Source organism: Phocoena sinus, chromosome 16 (assembly GCF_008692025.1).
Source record: "Phocoena sinus isolate mPhoSin1 chromosome 16, mPhoSin1.pri, whole genome shotgun sequence".
Classification (NCBI taxonomy): Eukaryota; Metazoa; Chordata; class Mammalia; order Artiodactyla; family Phocoenidae; genus Phocoena; species Phocoena sinus.
The window spans coordinates 83,556,900-83,579,443 of NC_045778.1; the positions used below are offsets into that span (position 1 = coordinate 83,556,900).

General features: G+C 44.2%; 1 protein-coding gene across 1 annotated transcript in view; it reads right to left on the minus strand.

The window, feature by feature from the left end:
* TCERG1L (transcription elongation regulator 1 like) overlaps positions 1-22,544 on the minus strand; it is a 204,091-nt gene that overhangs the window by 145,390 nt on the left and 36,157 nt on the right. Inside the window, exon 4 of the mRNA XM_032608658.1 lies at positions 18,872-19,023. Within this exon, the coding sequence (XP_032464549.1) occupies positions 18,872-19,023 (152 nt within the window). The remainder of the gene's footprint in view (positions 1-18,871; positions 19,024-22,544) is intronic.

Sequence of the window (22,544 nt, forward strand, 5' to 3'; positions counted from 1 at the left end):
CCTAACGTGACCGATGGAAGTCACTGCCTGTCCTCTAGTGGCTGAGCCTCCCACCTGAGAAATATCCTCAGAGCTGGTTTAAGTGCTGGTTTAAGCCCCGTGGACGTTCAGCGTGGAGATGAAGCGCACTCTTGTGAACAGCTTGGCTGTCAGTTAAGTGACAGGTGAGACAAGGAGAGCACAGGAGTTTGAAGGCTGGAAAGGTTTTGGTGGACCGAAGGGGTCAAGGCAGTCACCACGGACAAGGTCAGCTCTCAACTGGACTTCCAATGAGAGGCCAGGATGTGAACAGAGCAAGAGGAAAGGCCATGCAAGCAGGGCCAGATGGGAGCCCAGCAGTGAGCATGTAGGTGGTAGTTCTACCATCTTATCCTCACTCCTTTCTGAGGGTCCTCCCAGGAGCATCCTTTTCATATCCCTTTTCTCATGAAGGTGGGCCTGCAGCCCATCCCTGGATGGGCCCAACCTGCGCTGAGACAAGGTGCCAGGGGAAGCCTGGGACCCCAGCACAAAGCGGGGGCTCCGTGCTGCTCCCCCACCATCAGTCCTCCCGAATGGAAAAACGTCCTGTGCATCCGAGCTTGAGAAGTCTCATCCCAAGAACCCTGGGAGCTCAGGAGACACATGGATGGCGAACTGAATCTTGGACGTCGGTCAAAACCTAGGTTCGAGCACAGCCATTCTTAAATACATCAGGGAGGAAGAGGCGAGTGGTTGAAGCCAGCGCTGCCCAGGGTCTGCTTCAAAGCAGCGCCCTCCCCTCTCCACTCCCTGCAGTGGCTGACAGGTACAGCTGTTAGTTGAGTTCCTGAGGAAATGAGGAGCTCGTATGTTGTTAGCTAAGTAAGCTCGCTCTCTTAACTATCGGCATCTATAAACTGCAAACCACCAACAGGATATTTCAACAGGGCGTAGCTTCCTTAGGTAAAGTTTCCTAAGCACTCACTTCTTTCTCGCGTGACCCAGCATCACAGGCAGGGCGGACACTGACCCTGTGCTGGTGTCCTCGCCCTTCCTTAGCTGCTCTCCACAGCTGGAGCTGCCAGAGGACTGGGCACCTTGAGGATGCTTCAAGCAGCGCCCCGTGGGCTCCAGAAGTTTAAGCACCCAGGGGCAAAATGCCAGCTGCCTCCCTGACTTGGGCCAGTGAATAAACACAGACCCCGCACTCCCACAAGGCAGCGTCCTCTGTGTGTGTGGCCCAAAGCAGCTGGGCCCGAAGATGCTCCCAGGTGCTTCCCGGACCACGGCCTCCAGTGAGTGCACATCCGGCACCTCACCCCCTCCCGCATCCTCAACTAGATGCCACGGATACTGTTTCCAACGGCGCTGTTATCACAGATCAAATGAGACAGCCCAGCCCAGGAGGGGGTGGCTGCTCTCGTTACCGGGGACTCACCAAGACCAGGCTCTGACCTGTGGCTGTAGCAACGGGACCTAATGCGGCAACCAAGGATGCTCTCCATTAAAGCGACAACCGTCAGGGTTCCTTCCTCCTTCCTCTGTCTGCAGACCAACCTATCTTCTCAGTCTTTCTAGGGTCTCTTCTAAAAATGCCCACCCGCTGGAAGAGCTCAGGCCCGTTCCAGGGATCAGACCACACGCATCACGTGTGTGCGTGTGGCCTGGCCACCCTCTCTGCCTGGGCTGGTCACAGAGCCGAATTTGGTCAATGTCCCTATAGTGCCAACAGCCCAGCCAAAGTCTCCGTCATCAGGTCATGGGTTCTAGCTCAATGGCTCTATGGCTCAATGTGAACTGTGGCTAGCGGGAGGGATCAATGGTAGGAGGGGTTGATGGTGATGCCTACGAAAGAAAGGCAAGGCCCTCAGGAAACGGGGCTGAGTTCCAGGTTCGTTCTGCCCTTCTTGGCTTTGGAACTTAGGTTAAGAAGGTCTTTAATCACCTCCCACTCTGTCCCCCAGTTTAAAGAATGGGATCCATGCAAACTTTCAGGGTGAAAATGTGGGGTTTCAGGACACACCAGTCTTCAAGGATGTAGCACCTGGGTGTTGGCCATCCTTTGAAGTCCTTCACAGAGTAGCCTGGTTTTCTGCTGGGCATCCTGAGTGGACGTCCCGATCAACGCCAAGATGGACAGCGACGTCAGCAGCCAGGTTCTGCGGCCGTGAGCACCACCGAGGAGGCCTGGCGTGGGGATGGCTGCCCCGATTCCCACCTTGTCTGTGAGGACTCACTGGGCTGGGGCGGGGGTGCTGAACGAACATCTTCAACCCGCCCCCCCCCCCCCCCCGTCTTCGAGAACACAGGGAGCAGACTGCCCCTTCCGCAGAGGCAAAGGGGAGACCGTTTTGCCCCAAGCACTGACCTTGGCCCTGAACTCATGGTGAATAAGACACAGAGGCCCCTGTCATCCTGGATCTCACACATCCGGGGATGAGGGAGGGCAGCAGAGGGAAACAAGCCAGGAACAGACACTGAGATAATTCCAGACAATGAGAAACGCTATCAAGGAAGTAAACAGGTGATGAGAGGGAGTTGGTTCCCAAGGGTCCTTAGGATGAGACAGTAGGGGTGCTTCTCAGCTGGGCCTGAACGGTGAAGGAGGGCCTCTAAGGCAGGGCAGTGGCCTGTGCAAAGGCCCCGAGGCAGCCAGGCTGAGTGTGCTTGAGGCTCGGTGGGAGGAGGGAGAGTGGCCAGCAGCGGTGGCAAGAGCACAGGCTGGGGCCACGAAAGGTGGCTTCCAGAGACTCTGGGGAGAAGTCTGGGATTTGTTCTAAGCTCCACAGGAACAGTCAGTGGGAGTCTCAAGCAGGAGCAGGCTTGGCCTGCTGTACGTTTTTGAGAAGCGAACTCTGCCTCCTGTAGGAAACAGTGGCTGATAAGGGTGAGTGGAAGCAGAGAGATTCTGTGCAGTGCGCTCAGGCAAGAGATGCTGTCGCTTTGGACGAGGAAGTGGGACTTGGGATGCAGATTAGGAGGGAAGACGGCGCTGACGGGTGGATGTGAGGTCACCAGGCACCAAGGATGACCCTGGGGTGTTGGGTGCTGACACTGGACACACTGGGGTGCTACTTAGGAATGACAGGGTGCTAGTGGCAGAGGGGGTTTTCCCAGAAGCCCACAGGAGAAACCGGGTGTTTTGCATTGTTTCCTAAGCAGGACCACGGGTAGGAAATCAATACTGCTTTTATAGAAAAGTGCAGCTTGAGGTATCCATCAGGAACTGCATGTGTCCAGTGGGAAACTAGGTCTATCAACCTAGCACTCAAGGGAGAAACAGGGACAGAGATGAAGTTGGGATTAGTTACTACCTAGGATAAGAACACTCAGGACACCAGAGAGGGAGGGTCCTGCACACCCCAGACTCTACAGATCTGTGCAAAGACCCCCCCACACCCCAAACCTGGAAGGACGATCAGAAGGGGAGGAAAGTGCTTCCAAAAGGAAAGAGGGGGCAATTGTTCCTGACATTTCAGGAAACGGTCCAGATGCCACCAGTAGCGGAATGGATGATGCATTGCGTGGATTCATACAAACCAGCCAATGCTATGCCACAGTGAATGTGACTGCATTACAACTACAAAGTCCCCCCTCGGCGGGGACTTTACAAAAAAACAACACATCATTTTGAGCAAAAAAGGCAATCACGGAAGAATGCACGAACTATGATGACGTTTATGTAAAATTCAAAAAGCGCCTAAACTATGAAATATATTGTTTAGAAATAATGCTTATATGTAAACAGATTTCTCAAAAGCAGCACAGCAACGACTGGCACCTATTCAGGAGAGTAATTATTGCTGGGGAGGGCTGAGGCTCCCAGGACCGCTAGGGGTACAGAAACATCCATTTCTTGAGCTCAGTGGGAGGTACTTGGGAGTCTACTGTATCAGTGTTCTTTTTTTTTTTTTTTTTTGCGGTACACAGGCCTCTCACTGTTGTGGCCTCTCCCGTTGCGGAGCACAGGCTCCGGACGCGCAGGCTCGGCGGCCATGGCTCACGGGTCCAGCCGCTCCGTGGCACGTGGGATCTTCCCGGACCGGGGCACGAACCCGTGTCCCCTGCATCGGCAGGCGGACTCTCAACCACTGCGCCACCAGGGAAGCCCGTATCAGTGTTCTTTATACTTGGCATAGACATAGACAGGCTTTTCTGTGCGTGCTGGGTTGCCAATTTTTCTTTTCAAAGAAAGAGTGAATTGGAGCCAACAGTGCAGACGAAGAATACAGCTCAAGTGATGGCAGCTCCTCAGGGAGGTTGCAGCAGACAGGTCACAGGAGGACTTTTGTAGAGGGACAACCTTAAACAAGCTGACTTGCTGATAGGAAGGGCTCACAGCTGGATCTCCATTTAGACACTTCTGCACCCGGCACGGCCCAAACGCGTTACCACCTGCTTGACTATTTGTATCTCGCATCCATAGTATGAGTTCACTTGTGGGTAGCAAACTATACGAAGTCCTTTTTTGTTTGTTTAAATCCAATAATTTTTCTAATAAAAGCAGCTCATTCTCTCATTAGAAACACGTATGTCTTTCTCACAGAAGCCAGCTGAGTCTCAGGCACTCTGGGGTATAAGTAATGACATTGCAGCAGTATTTTTGTCTCTACAAATCTCCAAAATGTTAATATGTATTATGACATTTTTTATTACACTGGAGGAGGAAACAATTCCTGGATAAGAAGAGAAAAGGCTGCATCTCCAAACGTCTGGGTTACTGTGGCTACAGAGCCCATTTCAGCATCCTTGAATTCCGCTAATGGGATGAGTGGACAGCCCCACAGAGGCTGCATGGAGAGTGTCTTGGAGACTTTCCTGCCTTGTTATGTAGCCTGGCGGATAAGTTCCTCATTGAAAAAAGAATCGTCACTTCCCAGCTGTTCTGTGGCAGGACAAAATGTTAAATTTAGACCATTAAATTGTTCTGGAAGCAAAAGAACAGGTGGTAAATGGCTTCCAAGGCAGATGGTACTTTTTAATAGTTATATTTGCTAGTCACTTGCTGTACTGGAGGCCACAGCTCTCACTCATATTTTATCCTTTTCACTTCAATGCTTATGAAATGGTGGGCTAAGTTTTGAAAATAGCTACCATCATTCTTAAAAAAGAATCACTTCGCTTATTTCATCAAAGAGGGGCAGATGCTGGAGTTGCCTGGTGCTTGTATCCTCCCGAATGTGGGCTCCCACTTCCCACTTCCCTGTAGCATCGAGGGGGCAGGTGAGGGAGTGCAGGTCCGGAGGGCTCCAGCCTGCAGAGGGCCAGGAAAGCCATTCCCTAGGGCAAATCCTTCCGCACGTCTTCCATTCCCCCCAGATAAACTCCACCTTCTCCTTAAAAACTAAGAAATAGATGGGATACAAGACATGCTTTTCCCCCGAAAGTGTTCCTTCTATAACCTGAAATTCCAAGGCTTCAAGGAATAGATGGGAATGAGGCAAAGTGGATTAGCTGAGACCTGCTGGGAGGAAACGAAGAGAGCACCCCACCCCCGCCCCTGTCTGCTCATCCTTCAACCGCTGGCTCCCAGCCCACATGTGAATGCCCTCCAACGAGACCTCTAACAGTAAACCCTCTGCTCTGCCCACGCTTCCCTCTGCCGTGCCCCTGATTCAGGAGCAAGCATGAGAGAAACAGCGTTAGAGATTAGGTGAATAAGTGGTATCAGCTGGATTCATCCTTTGGATGTCCAATACAGAGAATGGACCTGAGGTTCGGTAAACCACCCGGAGCCGCTGCAGGCTGGGCAGGGACAGGGCGACAGGGCCCTCCAGCGGGTGACTCACAGGCTGGGAAGGGGCAGGCGAGTGAACAGACTGCCATGAGCACGAGGCCAATGAGAAGCCCCGGTGTGCACGGGCTCCTGCCAAAGAGCAGCAGCGAAGACTAACTTGGCTGCACCCGCTGGCGACACTCTGGAAGAGAAAACCCACTTTCCCATTGAGTTTGGAACTGGTCAAGGGGTTTGTATGTATGTATGTATTTATTTACTTGCCTTTCTTCAGGTTTATTTTTCATTTTATTTTATTTTTTTACAGCACGTTCTCATTAGTTATCCATTTTACACATATTAATGTATATATGTCAATCCCAAACTCCCAATTCATCCCACCACCCACCCACCCCCGGCTTTCCCCCCTTGGTGTCCATACGTTTGTTCTCTACATCTGTGTCTCTATTTCTGCCCTGCAAACTGGTTCATCTGTACCATTTCCCTAGGTTCCACATATATGCATTAGTATATGGCATTTGTTTTCCTCCTTCTGACTTACTTCACTCTGTATGACAGTCTCTAGATCCATCCATGTCTCTACAAATGACCCAATTTCGTTTCTTTTTATGGCTGAGTAATATTCCATTGCATATATGTGCCACATCTTCTTTATCCATTCATCTGTCGATGGACACTTAGGTTGCTTCCATGTCCTGGCTATTGTAAATAGAGCTGCAATGAACATTGGGGTGCATGTGTCTTTTTGAATTACGGTTTTCTCTGGGTATATGCCCAGTAGTGGGATTGCTGGGTCATACGGTAATTCTAGTTTTACTTTTTTAAGGAATCTCCATACTGTTCTCCATAGTGGCTGTATCAATTTACATTCCCACCAACAGTGCAGGAGGGTTCCCTTTTCTCCACATCCTCTCCATCATTTGTTGTTTGTAGATTTTCTGATGATGCCCATTCTAACTGGTATGAGGTGATACCTCACTGTAGCTTTGATTTGCATTTCTCTAATGATTAGTGACGTTGAGCAGCTTTTCATGTGCTTCTTGGCCATCTGTATGTCTTCTTTGGAGAAATGTCTATTTAGGTCTTTTGGATTGGGTTGCTTGTTTTTTTAATATTGAGCTGCATGAGCTCTTTATATATTTTGGAGATTAATCCTTTGTCTGTTGATTCATTTGCAAATATTTTCTCCCATTCTGAGGGTTGTCTTTTCAGCTTGTTTGTAGTTTCCTTTCCTTTGCAAAAGGTTTTAAGTTTCATTAGGTCCTATTAGTTCATTTTTGTTTTTATTTCCATTACTGTAGGAGGTGGGTCAAAAAGGATCTTGCTGTGATTCATGTCCAAGAGTGCTCTTCCTATGTTTTCCTCTAAGAGTTTGATAGTGTCCGGTCTTACATTTAGGTCTCGAATCCATTTTGAGTTTATTTTTGTGTATGTTGTTATGGAGTGTTCTAATTTCATTCTTTTACATGTAGCTGTCCAGTTTTCCCAGCACCATTTATTGAAGAGACTGTCTTTTCTCCATTCTATATCCTTGCCTCCTTTGTCATAGATTAGTTGACCATAGGTGTGTGGGTTTATCTCTGGGCTTTCTATCCTGTTCCATTGATCTGTATTTCTGTTTTTGTGCCAGCACCATATTGTCTCGATTACTGTAGCTTCGTAGTATAGTCTGAAGACAGGGAGTCTGATTCCTCCAGCTCTGTTTTCTTCCCTCAAGAATGCTTTGGCTCTTCAGGGGCTTTTGTGTCTCCATACAAATTTTAAGATTTTTTGTTCTAGTTCTGTAAAAAATACCACTGGTAGTTTGACAGGGATTGCACTGAATCTGTCGATTGCTTGGGGTAGTATAGTCATGTTCACAATATTGATTCTTCCAATCCAAGAACATGGTATATCTCTCCATCTGTTGGTATCATCTTTAATTTCTTTCATCAGTGTCTTATAGTTTTCTGCATACAGGTCTTTTGTCTCCCTAGGTAGGTTTATTCCTAGGTATTTTATTCTTTTTGTTGAAATGGTAAATGGGAGTGTTTCCTTAATTTCTCTTTCAGATTTTTCATCATTAGTGTATAGGAATGCAAGAGATTTCTGTGCATTAATTTTATATCCTGCAGCTTTACCAAATTCATTGATTAACTCTAGTAGTTTTCTGGTGGCATCTTTAGGATTCTCTATGTACAGTATCATGTCATCTGCAAACAGTGACAGTTATACTTCTTCTTTTCCAATTTGTATTCCTTTTATTTCGTTTTCTTCTCTGATTGCCGTGGCTAGGACTTCCAAAACTATGTTGAATAACAGTGGTGAGAGTGGACATCCTTGTCTTGTTCCTGATCTTAGAGGAAATGCTTTCAGTTGTTCACCATTGAAATGATGTTTGCTGTGGGTTTGTCATATATGGCCTTTATTATGTTGAGGTAGGTGCCCTCTATGCCCACTTTCTGGAGAGTTTTTATCATAAATGGGTGTTGAATTTTGTCAAAAGATTTCTCTGCATCTATTGAGATGATCATGTGGTTTTTCTCCTTCAAGTTGTTAATATGGTGTATCACACTGATTGATTTGCATATATTGAAGAATCCTTGCATCCCTGGGATAAATCCCACTTGATCATAGTGTATAATCTTTTTTTTTTGCGGTACACAGGCCTCTCCCATTGCGGAGCACAGGCTCTGGATGTGCAGGCTCAGCGGCCATGGCTCACGGGCCCAGCCACACTGCGGCATGTGGGATCCTCCCAGACTGGGGCACTAACCCGTGTCCCCTGCATCAGCAGGCAGACTCTCAATCACTGTGCCACCGGGGAAGCCCTGGTGTATGATCCTTGTAGTGTGTTGTTGGATTCTGTGTGCTAATATTTTGTTGAGGATTTTTGCATCTATATTCAACAGTGTAATGGGTCTGTAATTTTCTTTTTTTGTAGAGTCCTTGTCTGGTTTTGGTATCAGAGTGATGGTGGCCTCATAGAATGAGTTTGGGAGTGTTCCTTCCTCTGCAATTGTTTTGGAAGCATTTGAAGAGAATGGGTGTTAGCTCTTCTCTAAATGTTTGAGAGAATTCACCTGTGAAACCATCTGGTCCTGGACTTTTGTTTGTAGGAAGATTTTTAATCACAGTTTCAATTTCATTACTTGTGATTGGTCTGTTCATATTTTCTATTTCTTCCTGGTTCAGTCCTGGAAGGTTATACCTTTCTAAGAATTTGTCCATTTCTTCCAGGTTGTCCATTTTATTGGCATAGAGTTGCTTGCAGTAGTCTCTTAGGATGCTTTGTATTTCTGTGGTGTCCTTGTAACTTCTCCTTTTTCATTTCTAATTTTATTAATTTGAGTCCTCTCCCTCTTTTTCTTGATGAGTCTGGCTAATGGTTTATCAATTTTGTTTATCTTCTCAAAGAACCAGCTTTTACTTTTACTGATCTTTGCTATCGATTTCTTTGTTTCTATTTCATTTATCTCTGCTCTGATGTTTATGATTTCTTTCCTTCTACTAACTTTGGATTTTGTTTGTTCTTCTTTCTCTAGTTCCTTTAGGTGTAAGGTTAGCTTGTTTATTTGAGATGGTTGTTGTTTCTTGAGGTAGGATTGTATTGCTATAAACTTCCCTCTTAGAACTGCTTTTGCTGCATCTCATAGGTTTTGGATTATCGTGTTTTCAACGTCATTTGTCTCTAGGTATTCTGATTTCCTCTTTGATTTCTTCAGTGATCTCTTGGTTACTTAGTAACGTATTGTTTAGCCTCCATGTGTTTGTGGTTTTTATGTTTTTTGCCCCGTAAATGATTTCTAATCTCATAGCGTTGTGGTCAGAAAAGATGCTTGATACTATTTCAATTTTTTAAAATATACTGAGGCTTGATTTGTGACCCAAGATGTGATATATCTGGAGAATGTTCCCTGCGCACTTGAGAAGAAAGTGTAATCTGCTGTTTTTGGATGGAATGTCCTATAAATATCAATTAAATTCTACCTAGTCTATTGTGTCATTTAAAGCTTGTGTTTCCTTATTAATTTTCTGTCGGGATGGTCTGTCCATTGGTGTAAGTGAGGTATTAAAGTCCCTCACTATTATTGTGTTTCTGTTGATTTCTCTTTTATAGCTGTTAGAAGTTGCCTTATGTATTGAGGTGCTCCTATGTTGGGTGTGTATATATTTATAATTGTTGTATCTTCTTCTTGGATTGATCCCTTGGTCATTATGTAGTGTCCTTCCTTGTGTCTTGTAACATTCTTTATTTTAAAGTCTATTTTATCTGATATGAGTATTGCTACTCCAGCTTTCTCTTGATTTCCATTTGCATGGAATATCTTTTTCCATCCCCTCAGTTTCAGTCTGTATGTGTCCCTAGGCTTGAAGTGGGTCTCTTGTAGACAGCATACATATAGGTCTTGTTTTTGTATCCATTCACCTAGCCTATGTCTTTTGGTTGGAGCCTTTAATCCATTCATGTTTAAGGTAATTATCAATATGTATGTTCCTATTACCATTTTCTTAATTGTTATGGACTTGTTTTTGTAGGTCCTTTCCTTCTCTTGTGTTTCCCACTTAGAGAAGTTCCTTTAGCATTTGTTGTAGAGCTGGTTTGGTGGTGCTGAATTCTCTTAGCTTTTGCTTATCTGTAAAGCTTTTGATTTCTCCATCAAATCTGAATGAGATCCTTGCTGGGTAGAGTAATATTGGTTGTAGGTTCTTCCCTTTCATAACTTTAAATATGTCATGTCACTCCCTTCTGGCTTGTAGAGTTTCTACTGAGAAATAAGCTGTTAACCTTATGGGAGTTCCCTTGTATGTTATTTGTCATTTTTTCCCTTGTTGCTTTCAATAATTTTTCTTTGTCTTTAATTTTTGTCACTTTGATTACTATGTGTCTCGGCATGTTTCTCCTTTGGTTTATCCTGCCTGGGACTCTCTGCACTTTCTGTACTTGGGTGGCTATCTCCTTTCCCGTGTAAGGGAAGTTTCTGACTATAATTTCTTCAAATATTTTCTTGGGTCCTTTCTCTCTCTCTTCTCCTTCTGGGAACCCTATCATGTGAATTTTGTTATGTTTAATGTTGTCCCAGAGGTCTCTTAGGCTGTCTTCATTTCTTTTCATTCTTTTTTCTTTATTCTGTTCTGCGGCAGTGAATTCCACCATTCTGTCTTCCAGGTCACTTATCCGTTCTTCTGTCTCAGTTATTTGGCTATTGATTCCTTCTAGTGTATTTTTTTTAAACATCTTTATTGGAGTATAATTGCTTTACAATGGTGTGTTAGTTTCTGCTTTATAACAAAGTGAATCAGTTATACATACACATATGTCCCCATATCTCTTCCCTCTTGCATCTCCCTCCCTCCCACTCTCCCTGTCCCACCTTTCCAGGAGGTCACAAAGCACTGAGCTGATCCCCCAGTGCTATGCAGCTGCTTCCCACTAGCTATTTATTTTACATTTGGTAGTGTATATATGTCCATGCCACTCTCTCACTTCGTCACAGCTTACCCTTCCCCCTCCCCATGACCTCAAGACCATACTCCAGTAGGTCTGTGTCTTTATTCCTGCCTTGCTCCTAGGTTCTTCATGACCATTTTTTTTTTTTTAGATTCCATATATATGTGTTAGCATACAGTATTTGTTTTTCTCTTTCTAACTTACTTCAGTCTGTATGACAGACTCTAGGTCCATCCACCTTACTACAAATAACTCAGTTTCGTTTCTTTTTATGGCTGAGTAATATTCCATTGTATATATATGCCACATCTTCTTTATCCATTCATCTGTTGATGTAAACTTAGGTTGCTTCCATATCCCCGCTATTGTAAACAGAGCTGCAATGAACATTTTGGTACATGACTCTTTTGGAATTATGGTTTTCTCCGGGTATATGCCCAGTAGTGGGATTGCTGGGTCGTATGGTAGCTCTATTTTTAGTTTTTTAAGGAACCTCAATACTGTTCTCCATAGTTGCTGTATCAATTTACATTCCTACCAACAGTGCAAGAGCGTTCCCTTTTCTCCACTCCAGCATTTATTGTTTGTAGATTTTTTGATGAGGGCCATTCTGACCGTTGTGAGGTGATACCTCATTGTAGTTTTGATTTGCATTTATCTAATGATTAATGATGTTGAGCCTTCTTCCATGTGTTTGTTGGCAATCTGTATATCTTCTTTGGAGAAATGTCTATTTAGGTCTTCTGCCCATTTTTGGATGGGGTTGTTTGTTTTTTTGATATTGAGCTGTATGAGCTGCTTGTAAATTTTGGAGATTAATCCTTTGTCAGTTGCTTCATTTGCAAATATTTTCTCCCATTCTGAGGGTTCTCTTTTTGTCTTGTTTATGGTTTTCTTTGCTGTGCAAATACACATTCTTTTCAAGTGCACATGGAACATTCTCCAGGATAGATCATATCTTGGGTCACAAATCAAGGCTTGGTAAATTTAAGAAAATTGAAATCGTATCAATTATCTTTTCTGACCACAGCACTATGAGACTAGATGTTAATTACAGGAAAAAATCTGTACAAAATACAAACACATGGAGACTAAACTATACACTACTTAATAACCAAGAGATCACTGAAGAAATCAAAGAGGAAATCAAAAAATACCTAGAAACAAATGACAATGAAAATACGACAACCCAAAACCTACGGGATATAGCAAAAGCAGTTCTAAGAGGGGAGTTTATAGCAATACAATCCTACCTTAAGAAACAAGAAACATCTCGAATAAACAACCTAACCTAACACCTAAAGCCATTAGAGAAAGAAGAATGAAAAAACCCCAAACTTAGCAGAAGGAAAGAAATCAGAAATATCAGATCAGAAATAAATGAAAAAGAAATGAAGGAAGCAATAGCAAAGATCAATAAAACTAAAAGCTGTCTCTTTGAGAAGATAAAGAAAATTGATAAACCATTAGCCAGACTCATCGAGAAAAAAAGGGAGAAGAATAAATCAACACAATTAGAAATGAAAAAGGAGAAGTAACAACTGACACCGCAGAAATACAAAGGATTGTGAGAGATTACTACAAGCAACTCTATGCCAATAAAATGGACAACCTGGAAGAAATGGACAAATTCGTAGTAATGCACAACCTTCCGAGACTGAACCAGGAGGAAATAGAAAACATGAACAGACCAGTCACAAGCACTGAAATTGAAACTGTGATTAAAAATCTTCCAACAAACAAAAGTCCAGGACCAGATGGCTTCACATGAGAATTCTATCAAATATTTAGAGAAGAGCTAACACCTATCCTTCTCAAACTCTTCCATAATATAGCAGAGGAAGGAACACTCCCAACCTCATTCTATGAGGCCACCATCACCCTGATACCAAAACCACACAAAGATGTCACAAAGCAAGAAAACTACAGGCCAATATCACTGATAAACATAGATGAAAAAAATCCTCAACACAATACTAGCAAGCAGAATCCAACAGCACAATAAAAGGATCATACACCATGATCAAGGGGGGTTTATTCCAGGAATGCAAGGATCCTTCAATATACGCAAATCAATCAATGTGATACACCATATTAACAAATTGAAGGAGAAAAAACATATGATCATCTCAATAGATGCAGAGAAATATTTCAACAAAATTCAACACCCATTTATGATAAAAACCCTCCAGAAAGTAGGCATAGAGGGAACTTTCCTCAACATAATAAAGGCCATATATGACAAACCCACAGCCAACATCCTCCTCAATGGTGAAAAACTGAAACCATTTCCACTAAGATCAGGAACAAGACAAGGTTGCCCACTCTCACCATTATTATTCAACATAGTTTTGGAAGTTTTAGCCACAGCAATCAGAGAAGAAAAAGAAATAAAAGGAATCTAAATCAGAAAAGAAGTAAAGCTATTACTGCTTGCAGATGACATGATACTATACATACAGAATCCTAAAGATGCCACTAGAAAACTGCTAATCAATGAATCTGGTAAAGTAGCAGGACACAAAATTAATGCAGAAAAATCTCTTGCATTCCTATACACTAATGATGAAAAATCTGAAAGAGAAATTAAGGAAACACTCCCATTTACCACTGCAGCAAAAAGAATAAAATACCTAGGAATAAACCTACCTAAGGAGACAAAAGACCTGTATGCAGAAAACTGTAAGACACTGATGAAAAAAATTAAAGATGATACAAACAGATGGAGAGATATACCATGTTCTTGGATTGGAAGAACCAACATTGTGAAAATGACTATACTACCCCAAGCAACTGACAGATTCAATGCAATCCCTATCAAATTACCACTGGCATTTTTCATAGATCTAGAACAAACAATTTCACAATTTGTATGGAAACACTAAAGACCCCAAATAGCCAAAGCAATCTTGAGAAAGAAAAACAGAGCTGGATGAATCAGGCTCCCTGACTTCAGACTATACTACAAAGCTACAGTAATCAAGACAGTATGGTACTAGCACAAAAATAGAAATATAGATCAATGGAACAGGATAGAAAGCCCAGAGATAAACCCACACACATGTGGTCACCTTATCTTTGATAAGGGAGGCAAGAATATACAGTGGAGAAAAGACAGCTTCTTCAATAAGTGGTGCTGGGAGAACTGGACAGCTACATGGAAAAGAATGAAATTAGAACACTACCTATCACCATACACAAAAATAAACTCAAAATGGATTAAATACCTAAATGTAAGGCCAGACACTATCAAAGTCTTAGAAGAAAACATAGGCAGAATACTCTATGACATAAATCACAGAAAGATCCTTTTTGACCCATCTCCTAGAGAAATGGAAATAAAAACAAAAATAAACAAATGGGACCTTCTAGTGTATTATTCATTTCAGTTATTGTATTGTTCACCTCTGTTTATTTGTCCTTTAATTCTTCTGGGTCTCTTTTAAACATTTCTTGCATCTTCTTGATCTTTACCTCCATTCTTTTTCCGAGGTCTTGGATCATTGTCACTATCATTATTCTGAATTCTTTTTTCTGGAAGGTTGCCTATCTCTACTTCATTTAGTTGTTTTTCTGGGGTTTTATCTTGTTCCTTTATCTGGTACATAGCCCTCTGCCTTTACATCTTGTCTATCTTTCTGTGAATGTGGTTTTTGTTCAACAGGCTGCAGGATTGTAGTTCTTCTGCTGTCTGCCCTCTGATAGGCTATCTAAGAGGCTTGTGCAAGTTTCCTGATGGGAGGGACTGGTGGTGGGTAGAGCTGGCTGTTGCTCTGGTGGGCAGAGCTCAGTAAAACTTTAATCTGCTTGTCTGCTGATGGGTGGGGCTGGGTTCCCTCCCTGTTGGTTGTTTGGCCTGAGGCGACCCAACACTAGAATTTACCCGGGCTCTTTGGTGGAGCTAATGTCGGACTCTGGAAGGGCTTATGCCAAGGAGTACTCCCCAGAATTTGTGCTGCCAGTTTCCTTGTCCTCATGGCGAGACACAGCCACCCCCCGCCTCTGCAGGAGACCCTCCAACACTAGCAGGTAGGTCTGGTTCAGTCTCCTATGGGGTCACTGCTCCTTCCCCTGGGTCCCGATGCGCACACTACTTTGTGTGTGCCCTCCAAGAGTGGAGTCTCTGTTTCCCTCAGTCCTGTCGAAGTCCTGCAATCATATCCCGCTAGCCTTCAAAGTCTGATTCTCTAGGAATTCCTCCTCCCGTTGCCAGACCCCCAGGTTGGGAAGCCTTACGTGGGGCTCAGAACCTTCACTCCAGTGGGTGGACTTCTGTGGTATAAGTGTTCTCCAGTTTGTGAGTCACCCACCCAGCAGTTATGGGATTTGACTTTATTGTGATTGTGCCCCTCCTGCCATCTCACTGTGGCTTCTCCTTTGTCTTTGGATGTGGGGTATCTTTTTTGGTGAGTTCCAGTGTCTTCCTGTCAATGATTGTTCAGCAGTTAGTTGTGATTCTGGTGCTCTCGCAAGAGGGAGTGAGAGCACGTCCTTCTACTCCGCCATCTTGAACCAATCTCCTTCAAGGGTTTTTTTAAATAGGGTGTCTTACTCGAAATCCTAAACCTTGTTAAAGGCATATGATTCAGCCACTCTCGTGGCTGATCTTCTTTCCAGCACAGAGCCTTCTTCCTTTTGGGTCCTACAGTTACTGGACCAGAACTTCTTCTTCATACACCAGTCCTGGTTTCCGCGATTTAAGTAGACATCTAGAACACGAACTAGGGTTTCTTGATGGAGCCCCTACTAACATTTGGGGCCAGATAATCCTTTACCACAGGTGCTGTCCTTTGCTGTCAGATGTGTAGCAGGATCCCTGGTCTCTATCCTCTAGATCCCAGTAGCAACCACCAAATTTCAATGACCAAAAAATGTCTCTGGTCACTGGCGAGTATCTGCTGGGGACAAAACTGCCCCCAGTTGAGAACCATAAAGCTAAACCACATAGGGCTTCTGAGGTTATCTGGCTTTTATCACCAAGCTTAGGGTGTAAATAAAATAGTCTAACTCATTTATCTAAAATGGGAACTATTATCTTCTGAATAAAAGCAGGATTATTCATCTGTAGATAAATTAAAGTTCATGTGCTTTTATAAAATCAATTTGAATATGGAGCAAACTTTCCAGAGAGGTGTGTTTTTCTGGGCCTATGAAATCTCTCTTTCTGTCGATGCCATTCTATCCCCTTGGCCCCCCTCCCTCCACCAGCCGTCCTTTCTCCTATCCCCATCCCTCCTCCACTCCATCTGTTTTCAGGGGGGTTAGGGATTTCTGAGCAGAATACCTGGACCTCCACTGAGAATCAGGACAATCCACTCTTCAGTCTCACTGGCTCACATTCCATGGGGCTACTGACAGGGGTTAAAAAACCCCAGCTCTGATGGACAAACTGTCTGCCCTCAGTCTCCTTCAAGGCTTGGTTTTCAGAAAGTATTCAAGGGAAATTCTGAGAAGGTTTTCATCAGGGACCTAGCCAGTCTCTCTCAAATGCCTTCTAACATCAAGAGGAGAGCCAGGGCTTCCCTGGTGGCGCAGTGGTTGAGAATCTGCCTGCTAATGCAAGGGACACAGGTTCGTGTCCCAGTCCGGGAAGATCCCACATGCAGCAGAGCAACTAGGCCTTTGAGCCACAACTACTGAGCCTGCACGTCTGGAGCCTGTGCTCCGCAACAAGAGAGACCGTGATAGTGAGAGGCCCACGCACCACGATGAAGAGTGGCCCCTGATTGCCACAACTAGAGAAAGTCCTCGCACAGAAACAAAGACTCAACACAGCAAAAATTAATTAATTAATTAATAAACTCCTACCCCCAACATCTTCAAAAAAAAAGAAAACCACAGTTTTACTCCTTTAAAACAAAAAATAAAAAGAGGAGAGTCAGGGCAACACTTCTAGGTGGGTACGTGGTCCTCCCTGCCAGAGAACCACTTATAGGGGCAGCCCTGGCAGTACCATATCCAACACTGGGATTGGCCAAAGAGCTCAGGGACCACCCACTGGGCTGGGGTCACTCGTCCAGACCCGCAGCCCCAGTTTCAACCCCTGTAGTTTCAGATCAAAGGGACCAACGCCAGCAAGACAAAGGCCATTTCAGAAGCACCTGTTACGTAGGGCCCCTTCATCTTCTGACTGTCCACTTCGGCAGTTTTGTACAAGATAGATCACATGGAGGTTGTCTTTTTCTAACTGAATGCACATTATGGCAGATTTGATTATATAGCCTTATAAAATGCCAACATGGAAAGATGCCTAATGATTATGTCACTTTATAAATCATATAAGAGACATGAAGAGTGAAGCCGCCCCTGGGGTACACAGGGCTTGGCTTTGGGTTCTTTCTAAGATTAATTTGCTCAGAAAATAGTAAGTCATCCTTAATAAATGCCAGTGGACTGATGGATTTTAAAACCAGAATCTTGACACAGCTGTAAATTATGTTCCACACAGGAGATTATCCATGTGCTTTATTTATTCTCCCCGTCACACCCTAACTGCATGTTCACTAACACACTGAAACAGAAATAAGATTTTGTTCTTGAGAATGCAACATTCTATTACCAACGAATATATCGGTCAACATAGAAACACAGAAGCCAAGGTCCAGTGTTGAGAAGACCACATCAGCTTTACTAGAAACATGACCAGAAAACCAAAAGCACTCCCCAAACTGGAAAGTAATGAAACCAGGTTAATCTATCTCTACCATGAAAAAAAGATTATGTATCTCACAATCTAGAGATGCTTCCATCACTGATAACCTAGCAATTAATGATATAGTGCTAATATACAATTCTAGGGTTAACTCTAGTATAGAATTAATATTATAATTCCACAGAATTTCTATCCAAGTCTTACTGTATCATGTGAAAAACTAAAACTCAAGTAATAGTGCTGGCTCCCAAGACTCCAGTACTTACTAAAGGTTATTCCAAGTCAACGCTGTTTTTGTGACACTTAAGGACAGACCCAAACATGCACTCACCAGGACAGCTGGGACACGTGGAGTGCTGGTGACAGTTAGCAGATGTGCGCGTACAGCTGAGAACATGTTTGGACAACAGAGTTGCAACCAATCCAGGACCAGGCCTTCCGCATCTCATCCTGCATCTCAGCATCGCTCACAACACCAGAATGTATGGCAGCCCCGCCTCCGCCCCGCGGACTTAGAATAGTACACCCGCTGAACGGGTGAGCTCCAAACCTTGGTGGTTACCCTGTCTCTTCCTCAGTCACGGGCTTCGGTGGACCTCTGCACCAGTCCCGCCGTGGTGGGGAGGACCCCACTCCATGTGTTCAGAGCAGGCCCAGCTGGCCAATCCAGGAGGGATGGCTCAGTGAGGGCCCCATGCGAGTCTGAGTTTTGTACTTTTTTGTGTTTTATTAACTCCGATGCTTAACTGTTTTCCATCATGTTGCCTTTGCTTTTTTCCAAGCCCCACACACGAAAATTAGAAATTTCTCAGTCATGTGCATCACTCCCCATGAAGAGTTAGTAAAGGAATGTCTCATTTCTTCAAACAGAAACTTTACACTTTGCTTTATGGCAGAAAATGCCCGGGTTGACTAACATGACCTTGGTCAAGGGAACTGAGGTCCGTTTGCGTGATCTGAGGATGAGCCCTCCCCCGACGCCCCCAGCACGCAGGGAACCATGAACCTGGGGGATGGCAGGTCCCTGCCTTGGTCTCCATGCTGTGGACTCCGAAGCAACCCAAGGCTCTGAGAGACCAGGCTGTGTACTTACCAGAGAAGGGTGTGGTCCGCAGGGGTATTTTGATGGGCGCCAGGGTCAGGAAGTGGCAAGGCTGCACGCTGGAGGGGGATGGGCCCCCAAGTCCCTCGGGGTCCACGGAGACCATGGTGGCGGTGGCAGTGGTGATGGCAAAGGTGGGGCCGCTGCCGACAGGCGTAAGAATGCTGTGATGACCACCTGCAGAGGGGGGACAGGGAGGTCAGCACCGGATGCCCGGTGTCCCCGGAGATGATGCCATTTCATCATGCAACATATGAGCAGCCAGAAAACAAGGCCGTGGCAACCCCCTTTCTTGGAAGCCTGTGCCCTGGGCCACTGTCCCTGAAATAAGTGTGATGAGCTCTTTACCCACCTGAATGTCACCTGTGCACAGAGCCGTGTGTCCTCACAAGGCTCACAGTCACCAGGGGACACTCCTGCCTTAAAGAGAAGCACGTTGCCGCAGCTCACAATACGATGCTCAGTAAACAAAGCCGATGATACAGTCATTTCCATTTCTACACTATACAGTCATTCGGTCAACAAACTTCATTTGGTCAGTTAGATGCCAAGCATGTTCTAGCTCTTAGGGACAGAGTCACACATCTCTCACTTTAAATCGAAAGGGCACGCTCACTCCCAGATCCTTGAATTTCTTTTTATTTCTGCTTTTCTGTATTTTCCAAATGTCCTATGATGGGCATTTACAGATTTTTAAAATGTAATTTAATTTTTTTATAGAGCAGGTTTAGGGTTACAGAAAAACGGAGCAGAAAGTACAGAGAATTCCCACATATTCCCCCACACCCGGTTTCCCCTCTTATCGCCCTTTTGGGTTGGGTGCTACATTTGTTACCATTAATGGATAAACCAGCACTGATACATTATTATCACCCAAAGTCCATAGCTTACATTAGGGGTCACTGTTCATGTTGTACATTCTATGAGTTTTGCCAAATGCAAAACTAAAAATCCCATGTGCTCTGCCTGTTCATCTCCACAAGCTAGAAATGACCGAGCTCAGTGAGGAAGGTATGTCGAAAGCTGAGACAGGCTGAAAGTGGGGCCTCTTGGACCATTAGCCAAGTCGTGAATGCAAAGGGAAAGTTCTTGAAGGAAATTAAAAGTGCTACTCCAGTGAATACACAAATGATAAGAAAGAGAAACAGCCTTATTGCTGATGTGGAGAAAATTTGAGTGGTTTGGATAGAAGATCAAACCAGCCACCTCATTCCCTTAAGCCAAAGCCTAATCCAGAGCCAGTCCCCAGCTCTCTTCAATTCTATGAAGGCTGAGAGACGTTAGGAAGCTGCAGAAGAAAAGTCTGAAGTTAGCAGAGGTCGGTTCATGCGGCTTAAGGAAAGAAGCCATCTCATAACACAAAAGTGCAAGGTGAAGTTGCAAGTGCTGAAGTAGAAGCTGCAGCAAGTTACCCACAAGATCTAGCTCAGATCATTAGTGATTTTCAGTGTGGATTAAACAACCTCCTATTGGAAGAAGATGGCACCTAGGACTCTCATAGCTGGAGAGGAGAAGTCAATGCCTGGCTTCAAAGGACAGGCTGACTCTCTTGTTCGAGGCTAATGCAGCTGGTGACTTTAAGTTGAAGCCAATGTTCATTTACCATTCTGAAAATCCCAGGGCCCTTAAGAATTATGCTAAATCTACTCTGTCTGTGTGCTATAAATGGAACAACAAAGCCTGGATGACAGCACATCGGTTTACGACACGGTTTACTGAACATTTTAAGCCCACTGTTGAGATCTACTTCTCAGAAAAAAAGATTCCTTTCAGAATATGATCGCTCCTTGACAATGCACCTGGTCACCCAGGAGCTCTAATGGAGATGGAGAGGAGATTAATGTTGTTTTCGTGGTAACACAACATCCATTCTACAGCCCACGGATCAAGGAGCTATTTTGACTTTCAAGCCTTATTACTTAAGAAACACATCTCACAAGGCTACAGCTGCCATAGACAGTGATTCCTCCGGTGGATCTAAGCAAAGTAAATGGAAAGCCTTCTGGAAAGGATTCATCCTTCAAAATGCCATGAAGAGTACTTGTGATTGGTGAGAAGGGATCAAAACATCAACCGTAGCAGGAGTTTGGAAGAAGACGGTTCCAACCCTCATGGGTGACTTTGAGGGGTTCAGACTTCAGTGGAAGAAGTTACTGTACATGTGGTGGAAACAGCGAGAGAACTAGAGTTCGAAGTGGAGCCAAAGATGTGAGTGAATTGCTGCAATTTCACAACAAAATTTTAATGGATGAGGAAGGAGTTGCTTAGGGATGAGCAAAGAAAGTGGTTCCTTGAGACAGAATCTGCTCCTGGTGAAGATGCTCTAAAGATTATTGAAATGAAGACAAAGGATAAAGAAGATGACATACACTTAGTTGAGAAGGCAGTGAAAGGGTTTGAGAGGATTGACTCCAATTTCAAAAGAAGTTCTACTGTGGGTAAAATGCTACCAAATGGCATTGCATGCTACTGAGAAATCATCCTTGAAAGGAAGTCAACTGATGCGGTAGATCCTTATTTTAAGAAATTGCTGCAGCCTCCCCAGCCTTCAGCGACCACCACCCTGACCAGTCAACAGCCGTCAACATCGAGGCAACGCCCTCCAGCACAAAGATTACGACCTGATGAAGTCTCAGATTGTGTGGGCATTTTTAGTAATAAGGTATTTTTAATTAAGGTATGCACATTGTTTTACACATTATGCTATTGTACAGTAAATAGACTGTATTAAGTGCAAACACAACGTTTATATGCACTTGGAAACCAAAAAAATTGCTTTATTGCCATATTCCTTTTACTGCAGTGGTCTGGAACCAACCCAGCAACATCTCAGCGGTGTGCCTGTATGTACTCAAAGTTCCTTTGTGTCTTTTCATGGCAAGATAGCTCATTTCTTTTTATTACCGAGTGATATTTCATTGTCTGGATGTACCACAGTTTACCCATTCACCTACCGAAGGACATATTGGTTGCTTCCAAGTATTTATGATTATGAATAAAATTGCTATAAACATTTGTGTGCATGTCTTTGTTTGTACATGAGTTCTCAACTCATTTGGGTAAATACCAAGGAGTGTGACCGCTGGGTCATATGGTAAGACTAACTCCTGCTTTGTAAGAAACTTCCAGACCGTCTCTCAAAGTGTCTGCACCGTTTTGCATCCCCACCAGCCATGAAGGAGTTCCTGTCAGTCCACATCCTCAACAGCACTTGGTGTCAATGTCCTGGATTTTAGACATTCCAGCAGGTGTGTCGTGGTGTCTCACTGTTGTCACATACAGATTCAAAGTCAGCAAAAATACCACACTATTCAATGTATATTGTCTTAATTAACAATAAAAACACATTCTAGAAAAGGTATAAAATGGAGTAAATAAGCATCTAAAAATGTCCCTATGGTCCCCCAGCTGAACACTGTTGATCTTCTGTCATGCAGCTAACCAGGAGTCTCCAGAGGCATGGTCTGGCTGTACCGGTGATGGACCACCAGTACACTGCACACACTGCCCTCCCACTTCTCCTGTCATTAAATGGCCTTCCCAAGTCCAGTTATTAATCAGAGACTAGTATTCCAGGCAGTGGAACCGCCACACAAATCTGCCACGCTCCCTTAACCAGCCCCCATCATAATAGGTGTTGCCTATTATAAACAACTGTGTGTAA